Source organism: Lacerta agilis, chromosome 10 (genome assembly GCF_009819535.1).
Source record: "Lacerta agilis isolate rLacAgi1 chromosome 10, rLacAgi1.pri, whole genome shotgun sequence".
In the NCBI taxonomy this organism is placed as follows: Eukaryota; Metazoa; Chordata; class Lepidosauria; order Squamata; family Lacertidae; genus Lacerta; species Lacerta agilis.
The window spans coordinates 532,238-555,138 of NC_046321.1; the positions used below are offsets into that span (position 1 = coordinate 532,238).

Here is a 22,901-nt window from a genome sequence, read left to right on the forward strand (position 1 = left end):
CTCCCCAGGTTTAAAAGGACACGGCATGTGAACTTTTCTGCCCAGGGAAACCCGCAAGCAGGATCCGAGCACAAGAGCAGCTCTCCATGCTGCTCTTCCCAGCAGCTGGGAGTCGGAGGCCAGGCTGCCTCTCGCCTCTTGCGGCTGCTGTTGAAAGGCCTCTCCGCCTCCTCTTTCAGAGCTCAGTCGGGAGAATGCGGGGCTCTGAATCTCAGGGTCCTGGATCCGAGCCCCACATTGGGCAAATGATTCCTCCATTTTGGGGTGTGGGTGTGTGTGTGTGTTTGGACTCGATGACCCTCTGGGTCCCTTCCAACTCTGCCTCTCTCCGCCTGTCCTTCTCCTTCCCTTTCGCTTGGGGTGGTTCGGAGAGGGGCACCTGTGAGCGGCGCCAGGCTGTGAGCCTCTGGGGGAGCCCCTCAGGGCAAGGGAGGGCAGTCTTGGGTGGGGGCTCCCAGGCCTCTCTCCTCAGCCCCCTTTCAGCAGGACCTGGCTCCCTTTGCGTCAGTGGAGCTTTGGCCCCAATCCCTGCTGGCGATTCGGGGGGGGGGGGGCCTCTAGCCCTCCTTGTGTCCTCTGGCTCCGCTCTGGGGCCAGTCCCACGGCCCCCACCCTGCTGCTCAGGAGAATCCCTTCCCGGCAGGGGAGTCCCCCCTGCGCTCCCCCCCCCAACCCATGGCAAAGGCATTTCCTGAATCTGTCCCTCCACAAGGTTAATGGAGTTTCTGCTGGCTGTGTTGCTGTTTGGGGAGGCGGGGAGCAGCCGCCACTGCCACCGCTGCTGCTGCTTCTAAATATCTCCCTTCCCTTTCTCCCCCCCCCCCAGCTCTGTGTCATGCAGCAGGCGGTGTGGGGGACGAGGGGTTGCAGTTGTCGCCTTTTGCACCGCGGAGCTAATTTTGGACGCGGAGGAATGATTAAGGGGGATGCACCGAGCCCCCGGGAGAAGGCAGCGCCGGGGTGAGCAGGCCTTGCCGGGAGTTGTATTTTAAGTTCTGTTGCTATAGGAACCGACTCTGGCGCGGGGGGGGGGGGGGGCTGCCGCCTTCACCTTGGCGCCTGGTTCCCAGGAGCTCCCCTCTACACCTTGGTGGTGGCTGGGAGGGGTGGGCAGAGGTAGCTCAGACCGGGCACAGCGTGGGCAGCTGGGCGGCCAGTCCGCCCTCCTGCCCACCCTTCCTCCCGGGGGTTCTGGGCAGCCGCCGAGGCTGGCAGCAGCGCTCAGAGGAAATTTTGTCCGAGCTGCAGGGGAGCCCAGGGCGTGGCTCCACTGGGCAAAGGGCTAGCTGGCCTCCACACTGGCGTGGCCTTTGGAAACCTCCAGAGTGCCACTGCTGCGGGGCCTTTCCTTTCTTGGCTCTGTGGGCAGCACCCAGCAGACTCCAAGGAATCGTCTAGAGGTGGAAGGGTCACCCAGAGGCCATCCAGCCCAGCCCCCTGCAATGCAGGAGTCACAGCTAAAGTATTTCCTGACAGATGGCCGCCACCCAACCTCCGTCCGAAACCCTGCAGTGAATCATAGAATTGCAAAGCATCTCCCGACAGATGGGATGGGAATATGGGGGCATTTTCTGAGAACGCCTCCCTCTCCTATGTGGGAGAAAGGCTCTTGGGGGAGTTCCTCCCCTTTGACCTTGTGTCTTTTTGTGCACATGGACGGCCGTCTTCCTTTCTTCTCAAGTTCTGCTGGGCCTGCAAGAGGGAACCCCCCCCCCAGCCCCCAACACCAAATGCCACCAGCCTAGGGAGGAAGAGACCAGGTGCGCTTAGGGAAGAATCACAAACCAAACGTTCCACTCTAGCAAAGATGCCCACAGCCGTCTCAATTTAGGAGATTCCGACTCAACATCAGGAGGGACTTTCTGTCGGGGAGAGCCAACTGACAGGAGAACGGACTCCCACAAGAGCTGGGGGGGGGGCCTCTCCTTTGTTGGAGGCTTTTAAGCAGTTTGGGTGTCAGAGAAGCTTTGGCCGCGATCCCTGCCTTGCAAGGGGGTCAGACTAGATGGCACATGGGTGCCCCTTCCCTTCCAACTCTACGATTCTGTGCTTCCGTGATCCTATCCTCAGGAGAAACCAGACCCGCCAGCGCCCTGCAATTCCTTCTCTGCCTCCCTCCACTTGAGGCTTCCTAATCAAGCTGTGCATGTTAATTAGCATGTAACGAGCAGGTAGCATGCCAGTTAGTCTGGGCAGGTGGTGGTGGTGGGTTGAGGAGGAGAGATGGCACTCCCCCCCCCCCACCCCTGGCTGCCTCTTCTGGCCTTTTTCTTCCTGGAGGCAATTTGACCCTCTCCCCCCTCCTTGTAATCCCTAAATTGGAGCAGGGTGCCTGTGGACTCCCCTTGCCGGAGGTGCAGCTCCTTTGCAACCAGAACTCGTCTTGTTCACTGCTCCCTCGTTAGCATTTGCATTTTAAATTGCCACTCACTACTGCAGCTATATTTGTGCCGCCTGTGAATGGCAGCCGCTGCATGGAGGGGGGGGGGGATGCTAGCCTGGCTGGGCCAAAAAGGGGTGTCTTCCCCCTCCTCTGGGCCGCGGCAGAAGGAAGCAGGGGGTGGGGCTGCTTCTCCGTCAGGGGCTTTGGGTGGTGGCCCCCCTGGAGTGGGAGCGTGGGGTGCTGGCGGCCCCCGCCCAGCAGGAAGAGGAGAGGGTCTGGTGAGGTGCCTATGGGAGAGGCGGCAGAAGGATATGGGGACCGATGAAAGAGAGGCCTTCTTCATGAAGCACATGGTTAATCTGTGGAACTCCCTCCCACTGGAGGCCATCCAACTTGGATGGTTTGAAGGGGGATTAGACAACACATTGGCTCTGAATCCCAGTTGCTGGACACCCCAAGAGGGGAGAGGGCTCTTGTGCTCGGATCCTGCTTGCAAGTTTCCCTTTGGGGCACCTGGTTGGACACTGTGAGGAGAGGATTCTGGGCTAAATGGCCGTGGGCCTGATCCAGGAGCCTCTTCTCACATTCTTAGGGTATGGATGTGGCTGACTGCAGCAGGACAGCCCCCTGGGGAACAGCAAGAGGGTCCAGGAGGGACCGGGGGCTGGACTGGGCTTGGAGGTCCTCCAGGGGGGTGCAGTTGCTCCCTCCCCAGCCGAGAGTTGCCTGCATTTAGCATGCACCCGAAAGGTATTTGCGCAGCAGGCAACTTGGAGGGCTTCCAAAGAGGATGGGATGGAGGAGAATGCTGTGAATTTCTACTCGCCAGGTTGGAGAAGGCAGCAAGGCTTCTGAATGCCATTTGCTGGAAACCCTGGAGGAGGAGAGTTCCTCTTGGGGGGCTGTTTCCAGGGCCCTGCGATTCCTCAGCCGTGGTTGTTGACCAGAGCCGGAGGAGAAGCAGAGGCAGTGATTCTGCTGGAGGCTCAGGGTTGCCCCGGTCTGGGCTTCGTGGAGGAGGAATGGGGTGGCTGGGAGAAGGAGGGGCTGCTGGAGGCCGATGCTGCTGCCTGCTGGGTTGGGCGACTCTGCCGTTCCCAGAGCTGGCTGACCGGCCCATGACTCCTTTCTTTGGCCTCCATGGGGATTCTTGCTGTCCACGTGGGTCCTCCTTTCTCCTTGACAGACTCTCCTCCTCATTTCCTGGGTGCTTGAGGTGAGAGTCTCTCTTTCTCCCTCCGTGCGCCCTGTTTGCAGCCCACACGCACCCCAAATAGAACCACCAGCAGCAGCAGCACCTCCCTGGCGGAGCGCCAGCTGGCAGGAATAGCAAGAGCCGTTTGGAGAGGGCAGGAAGGAGGCCGGGACTCGCGGGATGGATGCTGCCCAAGGAGGAGCAGGAGAAGAGCCAGAGGCTGGATCCGGCCAAAGGGACCCACCTAATTCAGTGGCCAGCCAGGTGCCTCTTCTAGGACACCTGCAAGCTGCCCCCCCTTGCAGATCTCCCAGGTGGCCGTGTGAGGAACCTGCGTGGCTTCTGTGCTGCTGTGCCTGAAGACAATTTTTGTCTGGACAGCAGCCGCTGGTAATTGGCCAATTGAAGAATCGCCTCAAGCATTGCATCACAGAAAGTAATGTGCGGATTTTTATTTTTATTTTATTTTATTTGCTATTAAACAGTCCTGTGGGAGCTTCTGGGGCTGCATTGATTGGGGAGGCCAGCTAGAGTGATGGGGAGAATCTCTGCCTGACCGGGTGTGTCTGTGTGTCGGCAATGGCAACACCATCACGGCCTGGAGCTCCCCGGGGCCAGAGTGCCCCTCTCTGCCCCTTCCTGCCCCGTTGCTGGCCACAGGTGAAGCCCGCCTTGCAAAGAAGCCTCGGGAGCTGCTGCAGCTGCCTAGAGAATCCTAGAATGGCAGACTTGGAGGGGACCCCAGAGGTCCTCTAGCCCAACCCCCTGCAACGCAGAGATTGCAGCTTAAGCATCTCTGAGCGATGGCCACCCGCCCTCTGCTTAAGAGCCTCCTTCTCTCCTTTGTCCTTAGAAAGACTCTCTTCCCCGCCTCTGCTGGGAGACTTCATGGGTCTGTTTGTGTCTGGTTTTCCTTGCATGGGTCCCGGTTTGGTGTGAGGAGACGGAGGCCTTGTCCTCCTCCTCCTCCGCCTCCCAAAAGGGCTCCCGGAAATCCTGCAGCTCCTCGGCTGGCCAAGGGGCTTCACTGCTGCCCTGCCGTCGTTGCAGCGTTCGTCTGCGCCATGAGAAGCTGATGTATCTCTGCACATATATATCTTGCCTGGGTCTGTAACTTATCTGCGGAGCGACGGGCGAAGCCGTAATTCAAGCCAGCCGGGCTCTCCGTGGAAGGAGGTTCGAGCCAGCCCTGCTGCTTGTCCCAGGCAGGGGATCGGTGCTCCTCCAGGCTCTGAAGCGCCAGCAGAGTGGGAAGGGACCCCTAAGGGCCATCTAATCTGACCCCTGCAATGCAGGAGCAAGGCACGGCTGCCGCTTCCTGTGCAGTCTGGCTTCCCCGTTTCAGCCAATCCCTGCAGACTGGGCCTGTTGCGCCCCAGATGCTGCCCCAGGTGTGGCTGGGCTTTCCTGCCCCCCAGTTGAGGGAGAGGCGGCAGCAGGCATTCGTGGAGCAGCGTGCCAGGCCTCCTCGCTCGCCATACTCTGGTGTGGTGTTTTCCTGGCCTGCTTTAGGGTGGCCACGTGCTGCATTGATCCAAGAGAGGCAGCTGCCGTCGGAGGGTGTCCCTGTCCCTGCTCCTTCAGCGCTCCAGTCTTTGCACAACTGGAAGGTATTTGCCTGGCCTGAGGGGTTTCGTTAGCTTGGTTTCATGGTGAGCTGCCTCAGCCGCACTTCGTTGTAGAAAGGCGGGCGGGGGGAGTCCTTGTGGTGAGCAAGCAGACCCAGCGCAGTGCGACTGTCCATACACAGAGTGCCAGAGCCACACCTTCTGTGTCCTGGGCTGCGGTTGCAAGTGGGGCACGGGGGCCTCTCTCCCCGTCTGCCCCCGGGGCTCTTTGGTTTGGCTGTGGGCATTTCGGAACAGTGGATCTGTCTGGTTGCAGACCCACAGGCACCAACGCACATTGGGCTTTGTGTGAGTGGGAACAGAGACTCTCTCCCAAAAAAGATGGGGCACACTTGGCACAAGTGGAGCTCTCCCTTGGCCAGGGCCTCGCTTGTTTCCTGCTCCTGACAGAAGAGTCTCCCGGCTGCAAGGGAGGCAGCAGTGGGGCTGCAGAGATCTGGGGGGCAGGAGCAGAAGGAGCCTCGCAGTTGCCCCAGCTCTGTTGTACAAATGCAGTTGTACCTCCGGTTGTGAACAGGATCCGTTCCAGAGCCTGTTCTGGGTTTGCCGCGTTCACATCCTGAAGGATACGCAACCAGAGGTGCCACTGTACAGTGGTACCTCGGTTTTCGAACGTAATCTGTTCCTGAAGACCATTTGAGTTCCGAAACATTTGAAAACCGAAAACTCAATGCAGAAAACTCAATACGGAAGCCACATTTCATGTTTGACTTCCAAGGCGTTTTCGAAAACCGAAGCATTTACTTCCGGGTTTACGGCATTTGAAAACCGCAACGTTCGACAACGGAGATGTTCGAAAACCATGGTACCACTGTACATAATTTTATTTGCCTCTCACCTTTCCACGGTTCAAATCATGCTCAAGGCGGCTTGCAAAAATACATAGCTACAACATAACAGAAGTGGCCATAAACTAAAGCATTTTAAAATACACATCCAAACCAAGCAAATTTTTATGTAAATCACAAGAGGATCAAAAATAAGGCTACAAAGAACCCGACAGCAACCCCCCTATTCCAGACAACCCCCCCCCCCATGAGTCTGTTCAGCAGCTTCAGCTTTTGCAGCTGGAGTCAGTCCAGGCTCCGCCCTCCCAGGCCAGGTGGGGGAAAGGCAGCCCTGGACTCCCAGCCAAGATGGTCCCTGTTGTAGCTGTGGGGTGCCCCCAGTTTCTCTCTCCCTGTGTGCGTGCGAGAGAGAGAAGATGGAGACGTGAGGAGAGAAGTTCCTGTGGGGCAGAGGGGCAGGGGGGAGCTTCCCCTCTCCTTCCCGGCTGCGGCTCCGTCTGGGCGGCCCTTTCACAGCCTGCTGCTCCGAAATAATGGCCTCCGTAATGAGAGGCTCTGGCTGCGCAGCCAGGTGAAGTCGGTCTCGGCAGGAGGAGGTGGCAGCGCCCGCCCTGCCTTTCCTGGGCTCCTTCTGCCCCCTCGTCAACCTGCTTGCCGGCAATATTTATGCTGCTCTTTCGGCCGGCTGCCTCCTCAAGCGTGGCGACGCTTCACTTGACCAGCGACGGGTGAGGAGGTGTCGAGGAAAGGCAGCCTGAGCCAGATGTTCATGACAAACCCGGAGACCTTGGGAGTTGCGCTTCCTCTGAGCAGGGGTGCTCCCTGCACCCATCCCTTGGGGGTCCTGATCCTTTGGGAAGAGAGGGGGGCCACCGGGCTGCCTTTGCACCTTGCCCCCTCCTCCTGGACTCTCAGGTTTTGCCAGGTTGACCCAGTCAAAGCCTCCACCTGGGGAGATGCTGGCTGCTCTGCGACAGCTGCCCCAGGCAGAGGGGGCTCAGGGAGTCTGCAGGCAGCCCCAGCTCTATGCCGGGGGGGGGGGCTTTTGCTTCCTCCTCTCTCTGCCAGCCCTGTTCCTTTCCAGGGCATCTTGGATTCTGCGCACACCAGACGCAGCAGGGCTTCGCGTTACCGTTGCTTTATTTCTTGCGCACCATATTCTGTTTATTGGTACATTACGGCTCCTCGTTAAAGCTAATTGGCAATTGTCAAAGTCGATGAGCCCCGGATGCTCCAAGCCACGTTGCCGCTTCACGTCATCTCGGAGGGCTGGCTCCTGCCGCCGCCCTGGCGTCTCTCCTTGCGGTGGAGCCGTGGGGCAGCCCGTTGGGGCCCTGCAGCCTGCCCCTGCTCTGCCGCTGCCGCCCCCCCCAAGGCCTGGTGTGGGGCTGCCAGGAACTGCTGCTGCTGCTGCTTCATTGCGGAAGCCCTTTCCCCCGCAATGGCTCACCAAACAAGCCCAGGTGTGCAGGGTCTTGCCAGCTCCCCAGGAGTCACGTGGGGTGCCCCCTCCCGGGTACCCTGGCTTGGGGCAGGGCTCTTGCCAGCTGGCTCTGCTCCTTCCCGGACTCCCCTCTCTGCTGGCCGTGCCAGGCGTTCTGGGGGACCCTCCCCATCTCTGGAGCCAGCGGGGCCTCTGCAAGATCTGCCTCTCATGTGGGGTCCTCCTGGGGGTGGGGGTGAGCGGCGGAGAGAGAGAGAGAGAGGCAGTACTTGCACAGTCCTCTCCCATGGTCTGGCTGGTCCCCAGCAGGAGGCAGAGCAGGAGGGGTCTTGTATAGCCTGCCTGGGGGAGCCTCTGTCCCCATCCAGGCCCACCACCCAGCTGTTGAGGTCAGTTCTTGCATTTAGCCGCCTGGGGGCCTTTATACTCAGCTGGGCTCCTCTTCTTCTTCTTCTTCTTCTTCTTCTTCTTCTTCTTCTTCTTCTTCTTCTTCTTCTTCTTCTTCTTCTCCTCCTCCTCCTCCTCCTCCTCCTCCTCCTCCTCCTCCTCCTCCTCCTTGTGTGAACAATGGCTTCCGTTTTCAAAATTTTGCAACCTTCACCCAGTAAAAATGGCGGGTGTTTTTATGGGGACGATTGTGTGCAGCTGGTTTGTGAGTGCTAATAAAACAGCGCCCCTAAGTGGGTCTTGCGCAGCCCCCTCCCCCCAGCGTCACTAGCCAGCCTTCATCCGGGGGGCTCTGCCTCCTTCCCCTCTGGGTCAGCTGCTCCCTGCCTCTCCTGCTCTCGCCGCCTGCCCCACACCTTGCCCTGACCCTTTGGGGAGGGACAAGGCTGCCCCCAGCACCCCTTGCTCTGCCGTTCATAAAGATTGGGGGGGGCGCTTTGCAACTGACTGACCACCAAGCAGCGGCTCTGGCGTCTGTTTGAAGGTTACAGCACAGCAGTGTGCTCTCCCCCCCCCCCAATGGCTGCCATTGTTCGGCACCTGGCCTCTCTCTGAGGCAGGCACCCCCCCCCCCAAAAAAAAAGTACTCTGAAAGGAAGTCGATGTGAAGCGGTTGATGGGGCTTCTCAGAAGGCAGGGGAAGGGAAGCCTGCTGGCTTGTCAGGCCACAAACTCCTCTCTGTCCCGCCAGTCAGGGCATGCGGATTTCTGCCTGGTGGGTTGCCGGTGCCAGGGATCTGCCAGGCGGGAGTGCCCACAGATGCTGGGGGAGGGGGGGCAGAAAACGGCCTGGATCCCATGCTCTGGACAGGCTCAGTACGCCAGTGGTTTGCTGGCAAACCTAAACTTGCCCCAGTTTTCCATGGTGATGCCTGGGAAAGGGGGTCCAGAGCCCCCTCCCCTCTTCCTACAAGAACCGTAGAAGAGAGCATGAGAATCCTGTTTGCGGGATTCCCACGATGGGCACCTAAATGGCCTCTGTGGCTAAAGGTCCCGAGGTCGGGACACCATGAAAGGCTGGCAGAGGGTCAACTGACCTAGTTTGGGGCAGGGGCTGTTTGGTTTTTCCAGTTTCGGGTGCCACAATGCTTTGGGCTGGCCCAGAGAGAGCTGGGCTTGGGGTGTGCCCACCCTGAGCCCCCCAGAATCAAAGGATTTGTAGAATGGCGAGGGGGCCCAAGAGCCAGCTAGTCCTACCCCCTTCGAAGTGGAAATCACTGCTGAAGAATTTGCACAGGAAAGGTCCATCTGTAAGCAGGATGGTTGGAGGGTGGGGGCAGGAGGAGCCGGGGGCCCACCAGGAATTTCCTCTCAACCCCCTCCCCAAACAACTGGCCTCTTTCTGTACAGAGCGTGCCTTTTGCCTGAGAAGCTGACGTCCCCCAAACCCCCACCCCTCTGGCCAGCCGGACCTTCACTTTCCTCTTGCAGTTGCCTGCAGCTCAGCTTCCTGCGCATTTGCCCCCCTCCTACCTGGGGCTCCCAGGGCGCCCCCCCCAGTATTAAATATGGCTGCAGGTGCATCCGAGGCAAAGTCAGGCAACCCTTGCCCCTCACTCTCCAAGGCAGCCCAGCGCTGGGAGGGGACCAAGAAGTCCCAGCATGCTTGCGTCCTCCTCTGGGGTGGCAGCGAGGGCACAGGACCCCCGCTTGCGACTGCCCCCCCCCCCGTGCGAGGGGGCTGGGATTCAGCCTGCCCCCTCCCTGCACATAGATCTTGGGCCTTCCTGGTTACATAAGTGCCGCTGTCTTGCCTTTTATTGTCGTATTCCTGGCAGCGAGGCTGGGAGTGTTTAGGAAAACTGATTTGTGGCGGAGTTATTTTGAGACCCCAGGGAGAGGAGCGATGGCAGGCAAGTGCGGCAGTCTTTTAAACCGCATCTCTCATCTCGCTGCTCAGATTAATACATTTGCTGATTCCTGGGCAGAGCAGGGAGGAAAAGGGAGCAGAGATGTGGAAGAGCACCCCCCCTCCGCCTCTCAATTTGCAGTGCTGCAACGGTGATGGGACACATGGGGGCCCCCCCTCCCCGTACGTCAGCCGGCATATTCCTGAGTTTGAGATCATGTTCAGTTCATGCTTTTATATGAAATCTTTTGCTCTGGCATCTCCACACACACACACACACACACACACGCTCCTGATCTTAAAGCAAAGAGCATTTTTGCAATTTTAGCAGACATCTGAGCTGGAGGGGGCGCGGCTGCGGGGCCATTTCCCCAATTGCAATGCAGGCTGTTTTGCACAGCCCCGCAGGCAGCAGAAGAAGATGCTTGTGGAAGCCTCTTGTGGAGACTCCCTCCTTCCCTCCCCCGGCCAGACTGTCCAGGGCCCAGAAGGCACGAGCGGGGGGGGGGGGGAAGAAATGCTGTGCCTTTTGATTTTATTCCCCCCTCCGGAAAGACTTGCTTGCAGCAGCTTCTGGAGATGCTTTCTCTTCTTCTTCTTCTTCTTTCTTCCTTCCTTCTGCAGGCTCTCCATTGTGAGAACCACTTAAGAGCAGAACAATTTTGCCGTTGCTACAGGAGGGAGCGCAGGAAGTTAACGTGGGTCTTAGCGGAACAGTCTCCCCCTTTTGTGCGCTGCGCTGCTCTGGGGTTGTTGTTTTCTTTTTTGCAATTTCTGGGTAAATAAGCCAAAGGTGCCTCGAGTGGCTCTGGAGGGGGCCAAACAACGGGAGCTCTGCTCTGGGTTTTGGCCAGATGAGGCTTGGAGAACTTTTCTCACTTGCAGATTTTGCAAGTTCAGGGCTTTGCACCAGAGCCCCCCCCCCCCGGCAGCCTCATGCCCTTCGCGTCCTGGAGAACTCACTCTCTCCACGCGGTGCAGTAACATGTGCTGGACTTGGAAATGGTATGCTGGGGGTGGGAGGGTGGGTTGAGACATTTCCTTACGGCTCAGATTTCTGCAGGGAACAGAATTGCTCATCTCTGTCCAGCTACTACCACCCATCTGCTGGCTGGCATGTTCCTTGCCGCCTGCAGGCCGAGTGCGGTGTCCGGCCGGTTGCCCGCCTGGTCTCAGACCCATCTTATGGCAGGCTGTGGGGCAACTTGAGAGAGTCTTCCCTTCCAGGCTACCTCCAGCCTTTGCCTTCTCACTGGGCAGCCCAGTCAGATGGGTGGGATATTAAAATAATAATAATAATAATAATAATAATAATAATAATAATTATTATTATTATTATTATTATTATTATTATTATTCTGAATCGCCTGCCCGTTTAATTGTGTCGTCCCTGCCTTCTAGCCTTAGGAGGGAGAAGAATATGTCTCCATCCACTTTCTCCATGCCTGTATCACTTCTCCCACCCTTCTATTTTATTTTCTAAATACGCCCTGCCCAATCATGACCCCCTTCCATCACAAGGGAGTTCCTCCAGCCCCTCGATGGTTTTGATCGCTCTTTTCTGTCCCCTTTTTTTAGCTCTGCAGAATCCTTTGTGCACTGCAGCAGCCACCAGAACCTGGTTGGGGATTCCAAATGTGGCTGCTTCCTAGGCCTGAGAAGGCTGGCAGGCAGTTTTATTTTCAACCTCCCCCCCCCCCAATAATCTCCACCATGGAATTTACCTTTCCCCCCACTGTTGCGGCATGCTGAGTTGATTCTTTCATGGAGTTATCTGCCAGCAGCCAAGCCTCTCCCTGCTTCTCTCTCCTCATTTCGCGAAGGGCCTTCAGCTCCCTCCTTTGGGCTGAGAGGCTCCCGGAATTAGCATTTAAACACCTAGGCGTTGTGTCTCTCCCCAAGTGCCCCCTCCTCCTCCTCCTCCTCTGCGGCCCCTTCATCTCTTTTAAATTGCTGTCATGTTCTCCAAGGCTCGCGCTTTCAAATCTTCCCAATCCCCCTTTATCTGGAGCCGTTTGTAGCAGCATCCTTTAGGAATGGAGTTGTCACAAATCCCACGCTCCCCGGCTCCTGCCGCCTCTACCCAGAAGTCCATTGAAGAACAACGGCCCGGCGTCCCTTGCAATCTTGAGTGCGCCGTGGCGCTTCTTCAAGTGGCACCAGCCCTTGTGCCGGGGGCTCAGCTGCCCCCCGGTGCCCCGCCAGTCCGGAGCCCTCTCCTGGGCACCCCCGTCCCTTCCAGGCTCCCGAGCTTTCCCTGGCCAGCAGGCACTGCGCAAGGAACAGGGCTTGTGTCGGAGAAGGTTCTCCGGGGTTATTCCCGCCTCCATCGGCACTTTGCTCAAGTATGTTTCCGAGCGCGCTGGCATGCGCCACCGTCGCTGATCCTGCCGTCCTCTCTAGGTGACCTGTGGGCAGAGGAAAGTTTTCCTCCCTCTCTCCTAACGCTGGGACTCGTGGATTTCCAGTGAAATGGAAGGTGAAGATTTAGGACAGATGCAAGGAAGTTCTTCTTCACGCAGCGCAGAGGCAAACAATGGAACTTGCTTCCAGAGGAGGAGGAGACAGGGAGAGCTCTGCAGTGCTCCTGAATGCCAGTGGCTGCAATAGTAATAGTGATGATGATAATAATAATAATAATAATAATAATAATAATAATAGTAATTTGTTTGTTTGTTTGTTTGTACCCCGCACATTGGCTGGGTTTCCCCAGCCACTCTGGGCAGCTTCCAGCAAAATATTAAAATACAATAATTTTAATAATATTAAAATACAGTAATTCACAGGAGGAGAAAGTTGCTCTTGGGCCCCAATCCTGCTTGCTGGCTTCCCACAGGTGACTGTGAGAACAGGAGGCTGGACCTAGATGGGCTGCCTCCTTTGGCCTGATCCAGGAGGCTGTTCCGTGTCATGCCCCCAGCCTTTGCACCTGGCAGGCGAGTCACCGTGTCGCCAAGGCCTCTGTTGCAAGCCCATCTTTCCGTGTCGCCAGTTAGCAAACGTCCCATTTCCTGGAGCCTGAGATGCAGGAGAGGGATGGGTTCCTCACCTGAGGAATGGTTGTTCCCTTCGAAAGACCTGCTCCATCTCTCTCTGGCCCAGGAAGCCTCTTCCCTGCCGTGTGCCGTGAGGTCTCGCCAGCACGCCTCCCTCTGCCACCTTGGCCATAAGGGAACTTGTTCCCTCATAGCTGCGGTTTCTGCATAGACGAGCCTTGGAATCCCTTCCAACTCTAGAATTCTGTGATTTTGTCTCTAGCTCTGTGCTCCTACGGCTGTGCTTGCTTTGCTTTGAAGCTGCTCCCCAGGACTTTTCTGCCCCCCCCCATGCAAAACGCAGGCAGTTCCCGCCCGCCCCCCACTGCAGCCTTCCTTCCTCGGTCCTGGCAGGGGTCAGGCAGGGCTCCCCTCCCCTCCCCTCCCCTCCCACCAGCGGCGTCCTTCCCCTGCCCCAGCCCTAACTTGTCAGGATGCTGGGGAACATTGCATGTGAAAGGCAGGCTGAGCCAGCTCTCCCCGGGGTCATTAATATGTGGCAACGCTGGTGGGTGCAGCGATTTTGCTGCACAAAGCACTTTCCCCTCTGATTTATTCACCTATTTCTTCCCAATGCTTTTCTCTCCCTCGATCCAGTCCAAGAAAACTCTTGTGCTATATTTATCTCTCTCAGGAGCAGCAGAGCCGCTTCTCTCTCTCTCTCTCTCTCTCTCTCTCTCTCTCTCTCTGGCAGGATCAAGGCCTGCGGCTGTCTGGACCCGGGGGGGGGGGCTTTGTAGTGGGTGCTGGGGAGAGAGCACCCAGCTCCCTCTGACCCCTGCGCCAGGCCAGGCTGAGGTCCCAGTTTCCAAGGTGGTGCTTTGGGGGGGAGTGGCACCCCAGGCGCTGGAGGGAGGGGCTGCTGAGGGGCCAAGGGTGCTGAGCCGGGAGTGGGGAGGTCTGCAAGGCCAGGTTGGCGAAGAAAGCCCTTCTTCAGGCAGCGTACAGCTGAACTGTGGAACTCCCTCCTGCAGGGAGCAGTTCATGGAGGAGGAGGAGGCGGAGGCTGGTGGTTGCTGCCAGCCACGAGGACCGGGCTCTGCCTCTACGGTCAGAGGAATTGTAGGAGGGGAGAAGAGGGCTCTGGGGCTCAGGTCCTGCTTGTAGGTTTCCCCCAAGGGAAGAAGAAGAAGAAGAAGAGTTTGGATTTGATATCCCGCTTTTCACTACCCGAAGGAGTCTCAAAGCGGCTCACATTCTCCTTTCCCTTCCTCGCCCACAACAAACACTCTGTGAGGTGAGTGGGGCTGAGAGACTTCAAAGAAGTGTGACTAGCCCAAGGTCACCCAGCAGCTGCATGTGGAGGAGCGGGGACGCGAACCCCGTTCACCAGATAACGAGTCTACCGCTCTTAACCACTACACCACACTGGCTCTCACGGGCACCTGATGGGCCACTGGGAGAGCCAGATGCGGGGCTAGACGAATGCTCGCTAGCACAAAGGTGCGTCCCTGCACCTGTCCAGGGTTTGTGTGTGTGGCTGCCCCGTCCTGCCATGGCAGCGCCTCCCTTCAGCAATGTTCCTCCTCTCTTTCAGGAGCCTTCCCTCTCGGGGCTCCTTGCCTTGCTGTCGTCGGGAGGCGAGGCGGCTTTTGCCTTGCCCCCAGAGAGCGCCTCTCCGCCCTCCTTGCCCTGCTGCTTCCCACCTGGGGGGCTCTGGCGCTGGCTCCCGCTGCCCATCTCCGGGTGGCGGCAGTGGCGTCGCCCAGCTGCTCCCTGGCTTTGCCCACCATGCGTCTAAATCCTTTTGGAGAGATTCTTAACCTTGCTGCTTCCGCCGCTGTCATTCCTCCGGACGTGCGGCTGAAGGAAGGCAGAGGGAGAAAACGGAGCCCCCATCTTCTGAGCACGGAGTGAGGTTTGGGCTCAGGGCCGCCTGGACTGGCAGGAGCCCGCCTGGATCTGGAGGGCTCCTGCACCCCCAGGAGAATTCTGCATTAAATCCTCCACGCTGATTCATTTCCAGGCCCCATTCAGGCGCCCCCATTGGTGCTGAAAGCCCTAGACGACTCCAGCCCCACAGACCTGAATGGCCGCCTCCTTCCCTGAGGGCCCTCTTGGGGGTCCCTCCCCCCTCAGATGCTCAGGGGTTTGTGTGGCGGCCCAGGAGGAAGGGGTCTTCTCTGTGGCGGCCCCAGAACTATGGGGCTCCTTCCCCATAGAAGTGCACCTGGTGCCTTCATTGCACAGCTTCCGGAGGATGCAAAAGGCCCATCTCTTTGCCCCCCCCCCGACTTCTTTTGCAGTTGGAGGCGCATGTGCTCAGGACCCACCTCCTTTTACAGCTGGGAGTTGCCTTCGAGCGTTCTTAGTCTTGTGTTTTGATGAGCAGGGGAACATGGGCGCCTCTTAGCAAACTCCTTGGTCCCCCTTTTTGGAAGGAGGGGTGCAGAGCCACTGGGTGCGAGAGGAAGGAGAAAGCGTGTCCCCAAGGCAGGGGTCTCCCGTGGGTCTCCCCCACTGGCCAGGCAGGAGCATTTTGGGTGGGGTAGGTTGGGCAGTTGCTGGTGATGAGACTTTCCTTCCGCCCTCCGGGGCCCTTGGCCATGGCTGGGCTGTGAGCCTCCGGAGCCTCTGGCCCTTTCTTCTGCCTTCCATCTTTCCGGGGGCCTGGAAGAGGTGAGGTGGATGGTTTGGGGTGGCAAGTCGTGCCCCGCAGTTGCTAGGAATCTGGCTGGGACCCGGCGTTGGCGAAGCTGAAACGGCAGAGGCCCGCGTGGCTGGGCTCCCTCTTGGGGTGCCGCCTCCTTCCCCACAAATCTTGAGGGGTCGGGACTTGACCTGCCTCTGTGGCTCTAATCACGTAGCAGAAACAATCCCTTGCTTCTCAGGCTGCACCCGGCCAGCACTTGGCAGAGGCAGCTATTACACGTAATAAGCTGGCATCATTTGGGCCTCTGCTCCTTCCCGTTCTTGATCTCGTGAGCCCTCCTGCCTGATACAAAAGCAGCCTGCTTTCACATAAAAAGCCAAATTGAAGATTTCTAAGCAGAGGTTGGGGGGGGGGCATCTGTCAGAGATGCATTAGTGGTTCTTGCCTCGCAGGGGGTGGGCTAAATGGCCCTTAGGGGTCCCTTCCGACTCTACAATTCTGTCGCTACCCACAGCCTGTGGAGAAGCGCAGGCACCACCTTGCAACTTGGGGGGTCCCTACGGGAAACCTGGTTTGGGGTGCTTGGAAGGGGGAGGTTTGGAGCCCCAAGACTTTGCTGATCCACAGCTGTTGGGTCGTCCCCTAAGGAACCCCATGAAGGAGGAGCCCTGAACCCCAAGGGATCTCTTGCCTCCTGGGACAGGAATCCTCGAACTGCGGGGTTGGAAGGGGCCACCGAGTCGGGCCTCCACAAGGCAGGCCCTGCAAGTGCTGCCAGAAGCTCCGTTTGGAAAGTGGGTCTCCAAGCCATGACATGAAAGGAGGGTGTCCAGGCTGTGGAGGAGAGGGAGGGAGCTTCCTTCTCTGCTCCCAGCCAGGTTCTCTTCTGTGCCGCCCCAGCCTGAATGTAGGCTCTGGGGGTATTGCAGGGCCACCCCCTCCTCACTCACACCCACCCTGCTTATTCCCTCCGGGTCTCTGGGTGCCACATCTTCCTCCTGCCTCGAACCGCCCCACCTCGCTCCCCCTGGGAGGAAGCCAAGCTCCCCAGCGGGGACATTGTGCGCATCTAGTGGTTGATGCTCTTGACAGATGCCACCGCAGCTGCTATAAAGCTCCTTTATGGACCCCCGTCCTCCTTGTTCTCTGTGGCAGCGGCGCATCCGCCTCACTAAACCTTATTTCAGGTTATGTCCCAGCGGTTGCTTTCCCAGCTTTATTGCTCCTTAAATTATTCCAGCAAAAATGGCTTCCCGTCCGGAAGCCTCCGCTCGGCAGCCAGCTTCAGCCTCGGCTGATCAGCACGCGCGGGGCTGAACCTGCGGAGCCGCCGGCGAAATGCCTCTCTCGCTGCCTTGGAGGGAATCGCAGGGCTATTTCGAGCTCCTCGCAGGGGAAGGCTGGCCGGGCGCCTTTGCCTTGTGCTGAGGAGCCGCCCCAAGTGGCTCGTGTCGGCTCCCTCCCAGCCTTCCTCCTCCTGGCAAGGTGCTGGAGCATGGAAGTGGGTTGGGGCTGCGCTTCAGCCACTGTGGGGCAGGAGCTGGCCCCCTGGCAGGAGGGCGGCCGCAGCAGCTGCTCTTGTGAGGCTGAGGGTGAAGGGGCATCCCCTGGCGGACAGGTGCTGGCACTGGAGACTTGTCTCACCTGAAGCCTTGCATCTTTGCCTTGCGACTTTTCTCCCCACTTCTGGCAATTGTGGGGGTTCCCAGTAGCCCCTGCCACCTCTGCCTCCCATTGCAAGCTGTGGGCTCAAGCTCTGTCCTGGAGAGCACTGAGAAGTCCAGGTGTGAACCGAGATAAGCAGTGCCAGCACCTCTTGGCGGTGGGAAGATGGATGGCAGCTAACAGATTGAGGCTGAATCCTGGCAAGACAGAAGGCCTGTTTTTTGGGGGGACTCCCTGGTCCTGAATGGGGTAACTGTGCCCCTGAAGGACCAGGTGCGCAGCCTGGGGGTCATTTTGGACTCACCACTGTCCATGGAGGCGCAGGTCAATTCTGTGTCCAGGGCAGCTGTCTACCAGCTCCATCTGGTACGCAGGATGAGACCCTACCTGCCTGCGGACTGTCTCGCCAGAGTGGTGCATGTTCTGGTTATCTCCCGCTTGGACTACTGTAATGCGTTCTACATGGGGCTACCTTTCAAGGTGACCCGGAAACTACAACTAATCCAGAATGCGGCAGCTAGACTGGTGACTGGGAGCAGCCGCCGAGACCACATAACACCGGTCTTGAAAGACCTACATTGGCTCCCAGTAAATTTCCGAGCACAATTCAAAGTGTTGGTGCTGACCTTGAAAGCCCTAAACGGCCTCGGTCCTGTATACCTGAAGGAGTGTCTCCACTCCCATCATTCTGCCCGGACACGAAGGTCCAGCTCCGAGGGCCTTCTGGCGGTTCCCTCCCTGCGAGAAGCCAAGTTACAGGGAACCAGGCAGAGGGCCTTCTCAGTGGTGGCACCCTCCCTGTACCGCCCTCCCATCAGATGCCAAGGAAATACACAACTATTTGACTTTTAGAAGACATCTGAAGGCAGCCCTGCTTAGGGAAGTTTTAAATGTTTGATGTTTTATTGTGTTTTTAATATTCTGTTGGGAGTCACCCAGAGTGGCTGGGGAAACCCAGCCAGATGTGCGGGGTAGAAATTATACATTATTATTATTATTATTATTATTATTATTATTATTATTATTATTATTATCATCTGCACCCACGGAAAGGCCCTTGGGCTGCTCTGTCTCCTGGGGTACCTGCCGGCTGGTCCAGATCCTTCCCAGAAGCGATGGGGTGCGGTGGAAGCAAGGTCTGTCCAGGGCTCCTTGCAGAGGAGAGCCTTCTGGCCCTGCCTGGCTGCCTCTGCCCTTGAAGGATGAGGAGGGCAGTCCTTGAGGGGGACCCCAGGCCTGGCCAGGCAGCCTCCAAGGCTCCATCTTGGGCCTGGCCAGGCGGTCATGGCAAGCCTCCCCTCCAAGGCAGGCCCTTTTCCGGCTCTCTCAAAGCAGGTTGGGTGACGCTGAGGCAACATCCTTGTTCCAGCGGTTGAGTTGGAAGGAACCCAAAGAGTCCCCCGGTCCACCCCCCTTGCAATGCCCAAGTCTCAGTGAGCGAATCCTTGACGGGTGGCCATCCATCCTAGCATGGGAGGAACTTGATAAAGTCGGGAAAGAAAAGGAAGCTCACTGAAAACCTCTCTCTCCCCCTGCCCCTCTGCTTCCTTCCTCAGGCATCGAATGTCCCCGTGGAGCGCGGAACCTGCCCGGCCTGGTCCAAGAGGGGGAGCCCTTCAGCGAGGAGGCCACCCTCTTCACAAAGGAGCTGGTGATGCAGCGAGAGGTAGGGGGCCAGGGCTGCAGGGGGGGGCGGGTTGTCTTCCGATCGTCTCCTTCTCTGGTCTTTCTGTGGAGCAGCAGCCGGCCTGGCAAGAGGCGTCTGGCTGGTCCATTGGAAAGAGCGCTTGCCCTCCTCCTGGGCCAGGATCTGTGCAGGCGGGCAAGGTTGTGTGTGTGTGTGTGTGTGTGTGTGTGTGTGTGTGAGAGAGAGAGAGAGAGAGAGAGAGAGAGAGAGAGAGAGAGAGAGAGAGATAGCGCCGAGAGTTTTTGTCTTTCCTTGCCCGGTCTTGGCCAACGGCGAGTTGTGGCTGCGCAGGCTGGGCTCAGCTTAAGGATGTGGCTCTGCGGGGGTCCAGTTGGCTTTGTGGGCAGAGGGACTTGGGCTTGCGGGGCCACGAACTCGGGCGCCCGTGGGAGGAGGCGCAGGAGCAGCCCCACAACTTGGCCCAGCCGGGTTTTGCTGGGCAGCGTCTGCCTTGGGCTTCCTTTGGGGAGGGAGGAGGAAGCCTCCTTGCATGTGAGCCTGTGAGGCTGCCTCTGGGTCGCTTTGGAGGGGAGGGGGCTGGCGGTCCCAGGGAACCCAAAGCCCAAGGCTTCCTCCCTTCCCAGGACTTTGCATAATGTGGTTTTGTCAGCACCAGAAAATTCTTGTCTTTTGTGGTGTGAGCTGCCTTCATCTGCGTTTGAAGTTGCCAGAGGCCCCACCCCTCCCCAAATAGGCCAAGGTTTTGTTTCAGGGTGGGGGGCTTGGCCCATGTGCACAGCCTCTTCCAGGTAGGGAGAAGCCAAGGAGCTGAGCCTGGGATGAGAGTGGATAGATTTGCGTGTGGGTGTCCACTCCCTTCTGCCCCCCCAAACACCATAGCCACCCTCCCCGACAAAATGCCCACGTTGGTTTCACGACCCTGGAACGTTCTGCTCCCGGCTTCAAGCAGGAGAATATTTATGGATCATGTTTTGCGCTCTAGAGCTTTGCTGCCCCTCTGAACAGTTAGCCTGAAATTGGCTTTGGAGCAGGGCTAGTCGCTCAGGAACCGCTGGGGCGCCTTGTCGGAACTCTGTGCCCCCCCCCCGAAGCTGCCAGCCTCGGACAGGCTGACCTTTCCCAGCCGTCAGTCACTTTGGCGGCTTTGCGTTGCCGGCGGAAAGGTCTCTCCCAGGGCCTTCCTGCGCTTGCCTCGCTCTGCTTGCGCAGGAGCCTGGGTGCTCTGGACTGGCACGGCCCCAGAGGGTGGTTCGGCTGTGCCAGGGTTTGGGCTGGGCTGCCACTGCCTCTTCCCCCCACCTTCCACCAGGCTGTGGCTCACAGCAGGCAGGGTCACGCCCCGGTCCCTGTCTTTTAGCAGTTGCCCCACTGGCCGGACCTCCACAGATGGTTGTGACCGCGGCTCAAGGACTCGGGTTCTCAAGGTGTGCATGACAAGTAGTCTGTACATGCTTAGAGGCACTCTTCTTTGCTTTGCACCCCTCTCCTGTCATGCCAGGGCTTCAGATGCCACTCGTGACGTCGGAGGATTCTCCCTGGTTAGGGCACCTGAGCATGCTTTTTGAAAATGAGTGAAGCGAGTCTGTAACGGCCTCTCAGGTTTTGGGAATACTCCAGACTTCTCCTGCTGCTCCTTCTTGCAGTAATGGGAAGGAGCTGGCAGTGCTGAGGGCAGGCGACTTGCGGACGGTTCTTCTCAAGTGGAGGGTCTAGATAAATAAAGCCCACCCTCATGTTGGGGGTGTGAGTGAGTTGGGGTCCCACTGCAGAAATGCTTCTCCTTTCGCCCCTCCCCAGCCACTTTCCTGCTTCTTGGGTCGCTGCTCATCTCTTCCCGCAAGGTGTACTTACCTGGGCAAGGACACGGCGGCTTCTGAGCTGGCGTGGCACGAATCTTGTGCACTTTGCTTGTCGGAAGGACACAGCGCACTTTGCAGTCTGCCTCTTCTGCTGGCCCAGCGAGGAGGAAAGCCTGGCCGTAGTTTGCGAATAGTCAGCCCAGGACGGCCTATGGGTAAGGGAAGACATTTCTCCCAGCCGCTGGGACAAAGGCAGCGACAGGAACCTTCTCGTGTGTGGGCACAGAGAAGGCGCAAGCGGAGCTCAACATCCTTTCAGGCCTTTGGCCATTTGTGTCCCCAGTTTGGCGAGAAGACAGAAGCACCTTGGGGTGGGGGTTCTGCGGGGGCTGCAGGGGGTCCTGAGCAGACTGTGGGTGGCGCGTGTGCCTGCTTGAGGGGCCGGCGGGTGTTGATCTCCGTCTCCAGGTGTTCGCAAGGCCCCCCCCCGGAGGGGGTGTCAGGTTGTGGGGAGGCCGATGTAGCAAATAACCTTTGGGAAGGGGAGGCGGTTGCCTGATTGAAAAAGGCTCTGATTACGGCGTGTTCACAGCAGCACCCTTTTCCGGCTCCAGCGAAGATTGCGCTGCTCTCCTCTAAACGCCACTTGCTGGGAATCACAAGTCAGGAGATCGCTGCTGCTGCTGCTGCTGCTGCTCTCAGGTCCGTCTCGATGGGCTTCCTATTGGAACAGGATGCGGAGCTCGGTGCCCCTGCCCTGTTTGCCCTGATCCTCCTCAGTCTTGGCCTGGAACTTGCCGGCCGATAGCCCCCAACGAAACCCTCCTTAGGCTGCCGAGAGAGCCATTTGCTGACTAATCTGTCGGCAAAGAGTGTGGGAAGTGTGGAGGCGGAAGGGGATCAGCCTCCTGCCTGCCAACATCCCTCCTCTGGTGTAAGACCTGTTCCTCCCTTTTCTTTCTGCCCTGCTGCGCGATCGCTGCCATCTCCCTGACCCACCGCCTGAGTGCCTGGTCGCCAACGAGGGATGCTGTACCTCCGTGATTGAAACGGGTGCATGGCTCCCGCCAAGCGCCTTTGGTGTAATTGTGCTGTGATTCATAATTGCAATATTGGCACCGAGATGCCCTCTGCAGCCACCTCACTGAGAGGCTGTGGAGATGAAATGCTCCCTTTTGGCACGAGCCTCACTCTTCCTCTGAGGTCGTCGTCAGAGTGCCCGAGCGTCGGTGCCAGGCTCGATGCCCCCTTCCCCCTCCTCGTGCCAGGCTTCCCTCCTTCCAGCCTGGCCAAGGCAGTGTGGGTGGCGGGGCGCAGTTGCTCAGGGTACCCTAGGCAAGCCTCTGCCCAGAACTCATTTCTTATTTATTGGGTTTGCATCTGGCCCTTCCTCCCAAAGGAGCCCAGGTCGCCAAATTATAATGGATGAAGGAATCTTGAAGAGCATTCCTGTGCATGGAGGTGTGTCAAATCAGAAGGAACACTTCTACATATCTGGTGGACCTGTGAAAAAAATAAAAAGCTTCTGGGATATAGTATATGATGAACTTTAAAAAAATGTTTAAATATAATTTTGTGAAAAAAATACAGAAGCTTTCCTATTAGGAATAACAGACACAGGTATAGCAAAAGAGGATCGGAAAGTATTCCTTTTTGCCACAGGCGTGACGAGGACCTTAATTGCCAGAAATTGGAAAAAAGAATTCGTCTCAACAAAAAGGGGGTGGCCGAATAAAATTATTAGATTGTACTGAATTGGCCAGATGAACAGAGACAGTTAGGGGACAACCCAGACAAGATTTCAAAAAGAATGGGGGAAATGCAGAGAACACTTTACCCAAAATATACACCTGGACCTGTTTCGATTAATTTCTGTAGGAGACTTGGCGGTTTTTAAAGTCATAATTAGGAAAAATGGTAATAATCAGTACACAAAAAGTAAATAAGGAGGCCATTTGCAGGGTAAAGGAAGTCTTTTATTTTCATGTTATGTTTTCTTTGTGTAAGGGGATACGAGTTTAATTTTGATAATTAAATTGTCAGTGGTGGTGGGTTTGTTTGTATGTATGAGTTGTTGTGGACTATGTTGTAAATATAATAATAATATATAATAATAATAATAATAATAATAATAATAATAATAAATAATAGTATTGCAACGCAGGTGCAGAGCCTTCTCTGCTTAAAATGAGGCTAAGGTCTTCAACAGTCGCTGAAAAGGCAACAGAGGCAGCCCTTGTCTAATATTCCAGGGGTGGGGACCTGAAAGGGGCAGAGGGGCCACCACACACAAGGCTCAGTACCCAAGTAGTGTGGAAGAGATCGTGGAAGCTGCTGGTAGAGCAGGCTTTGTCCCTTCAGACTGTGGGAATGGGAGACGGGAGAAGAATCGTGGTTCGGATGCTGCCTTCCTTTGAAAACTCCTGG

At 57.5% G+C, this 22,901-nt stretch overlaps 1 protein-coding gene across 1 annotated transcript in view; it reads left to right on the top strand.

Annotated features, from left to right (window-relative positions):
• Positions 1–22,901, top strand: part of SND1 (staphylococcal nuclease and tudor domain containing 1) — a 217,137-nt gene that overhangs the window by 134,171 nt on the left and 60,065 nt on the right. Inside the window, exon 16 of the mRNA XM_033163456.1 lies at positions 18,584–18,693. Within this exon, the coding sequence (XP_033019347.1) occupies positions 18,584–18,693 (110 nt within the window). The remainder of the gene's footprint in view (positions 1–18,583; positions 18,694–22,901) is intronic.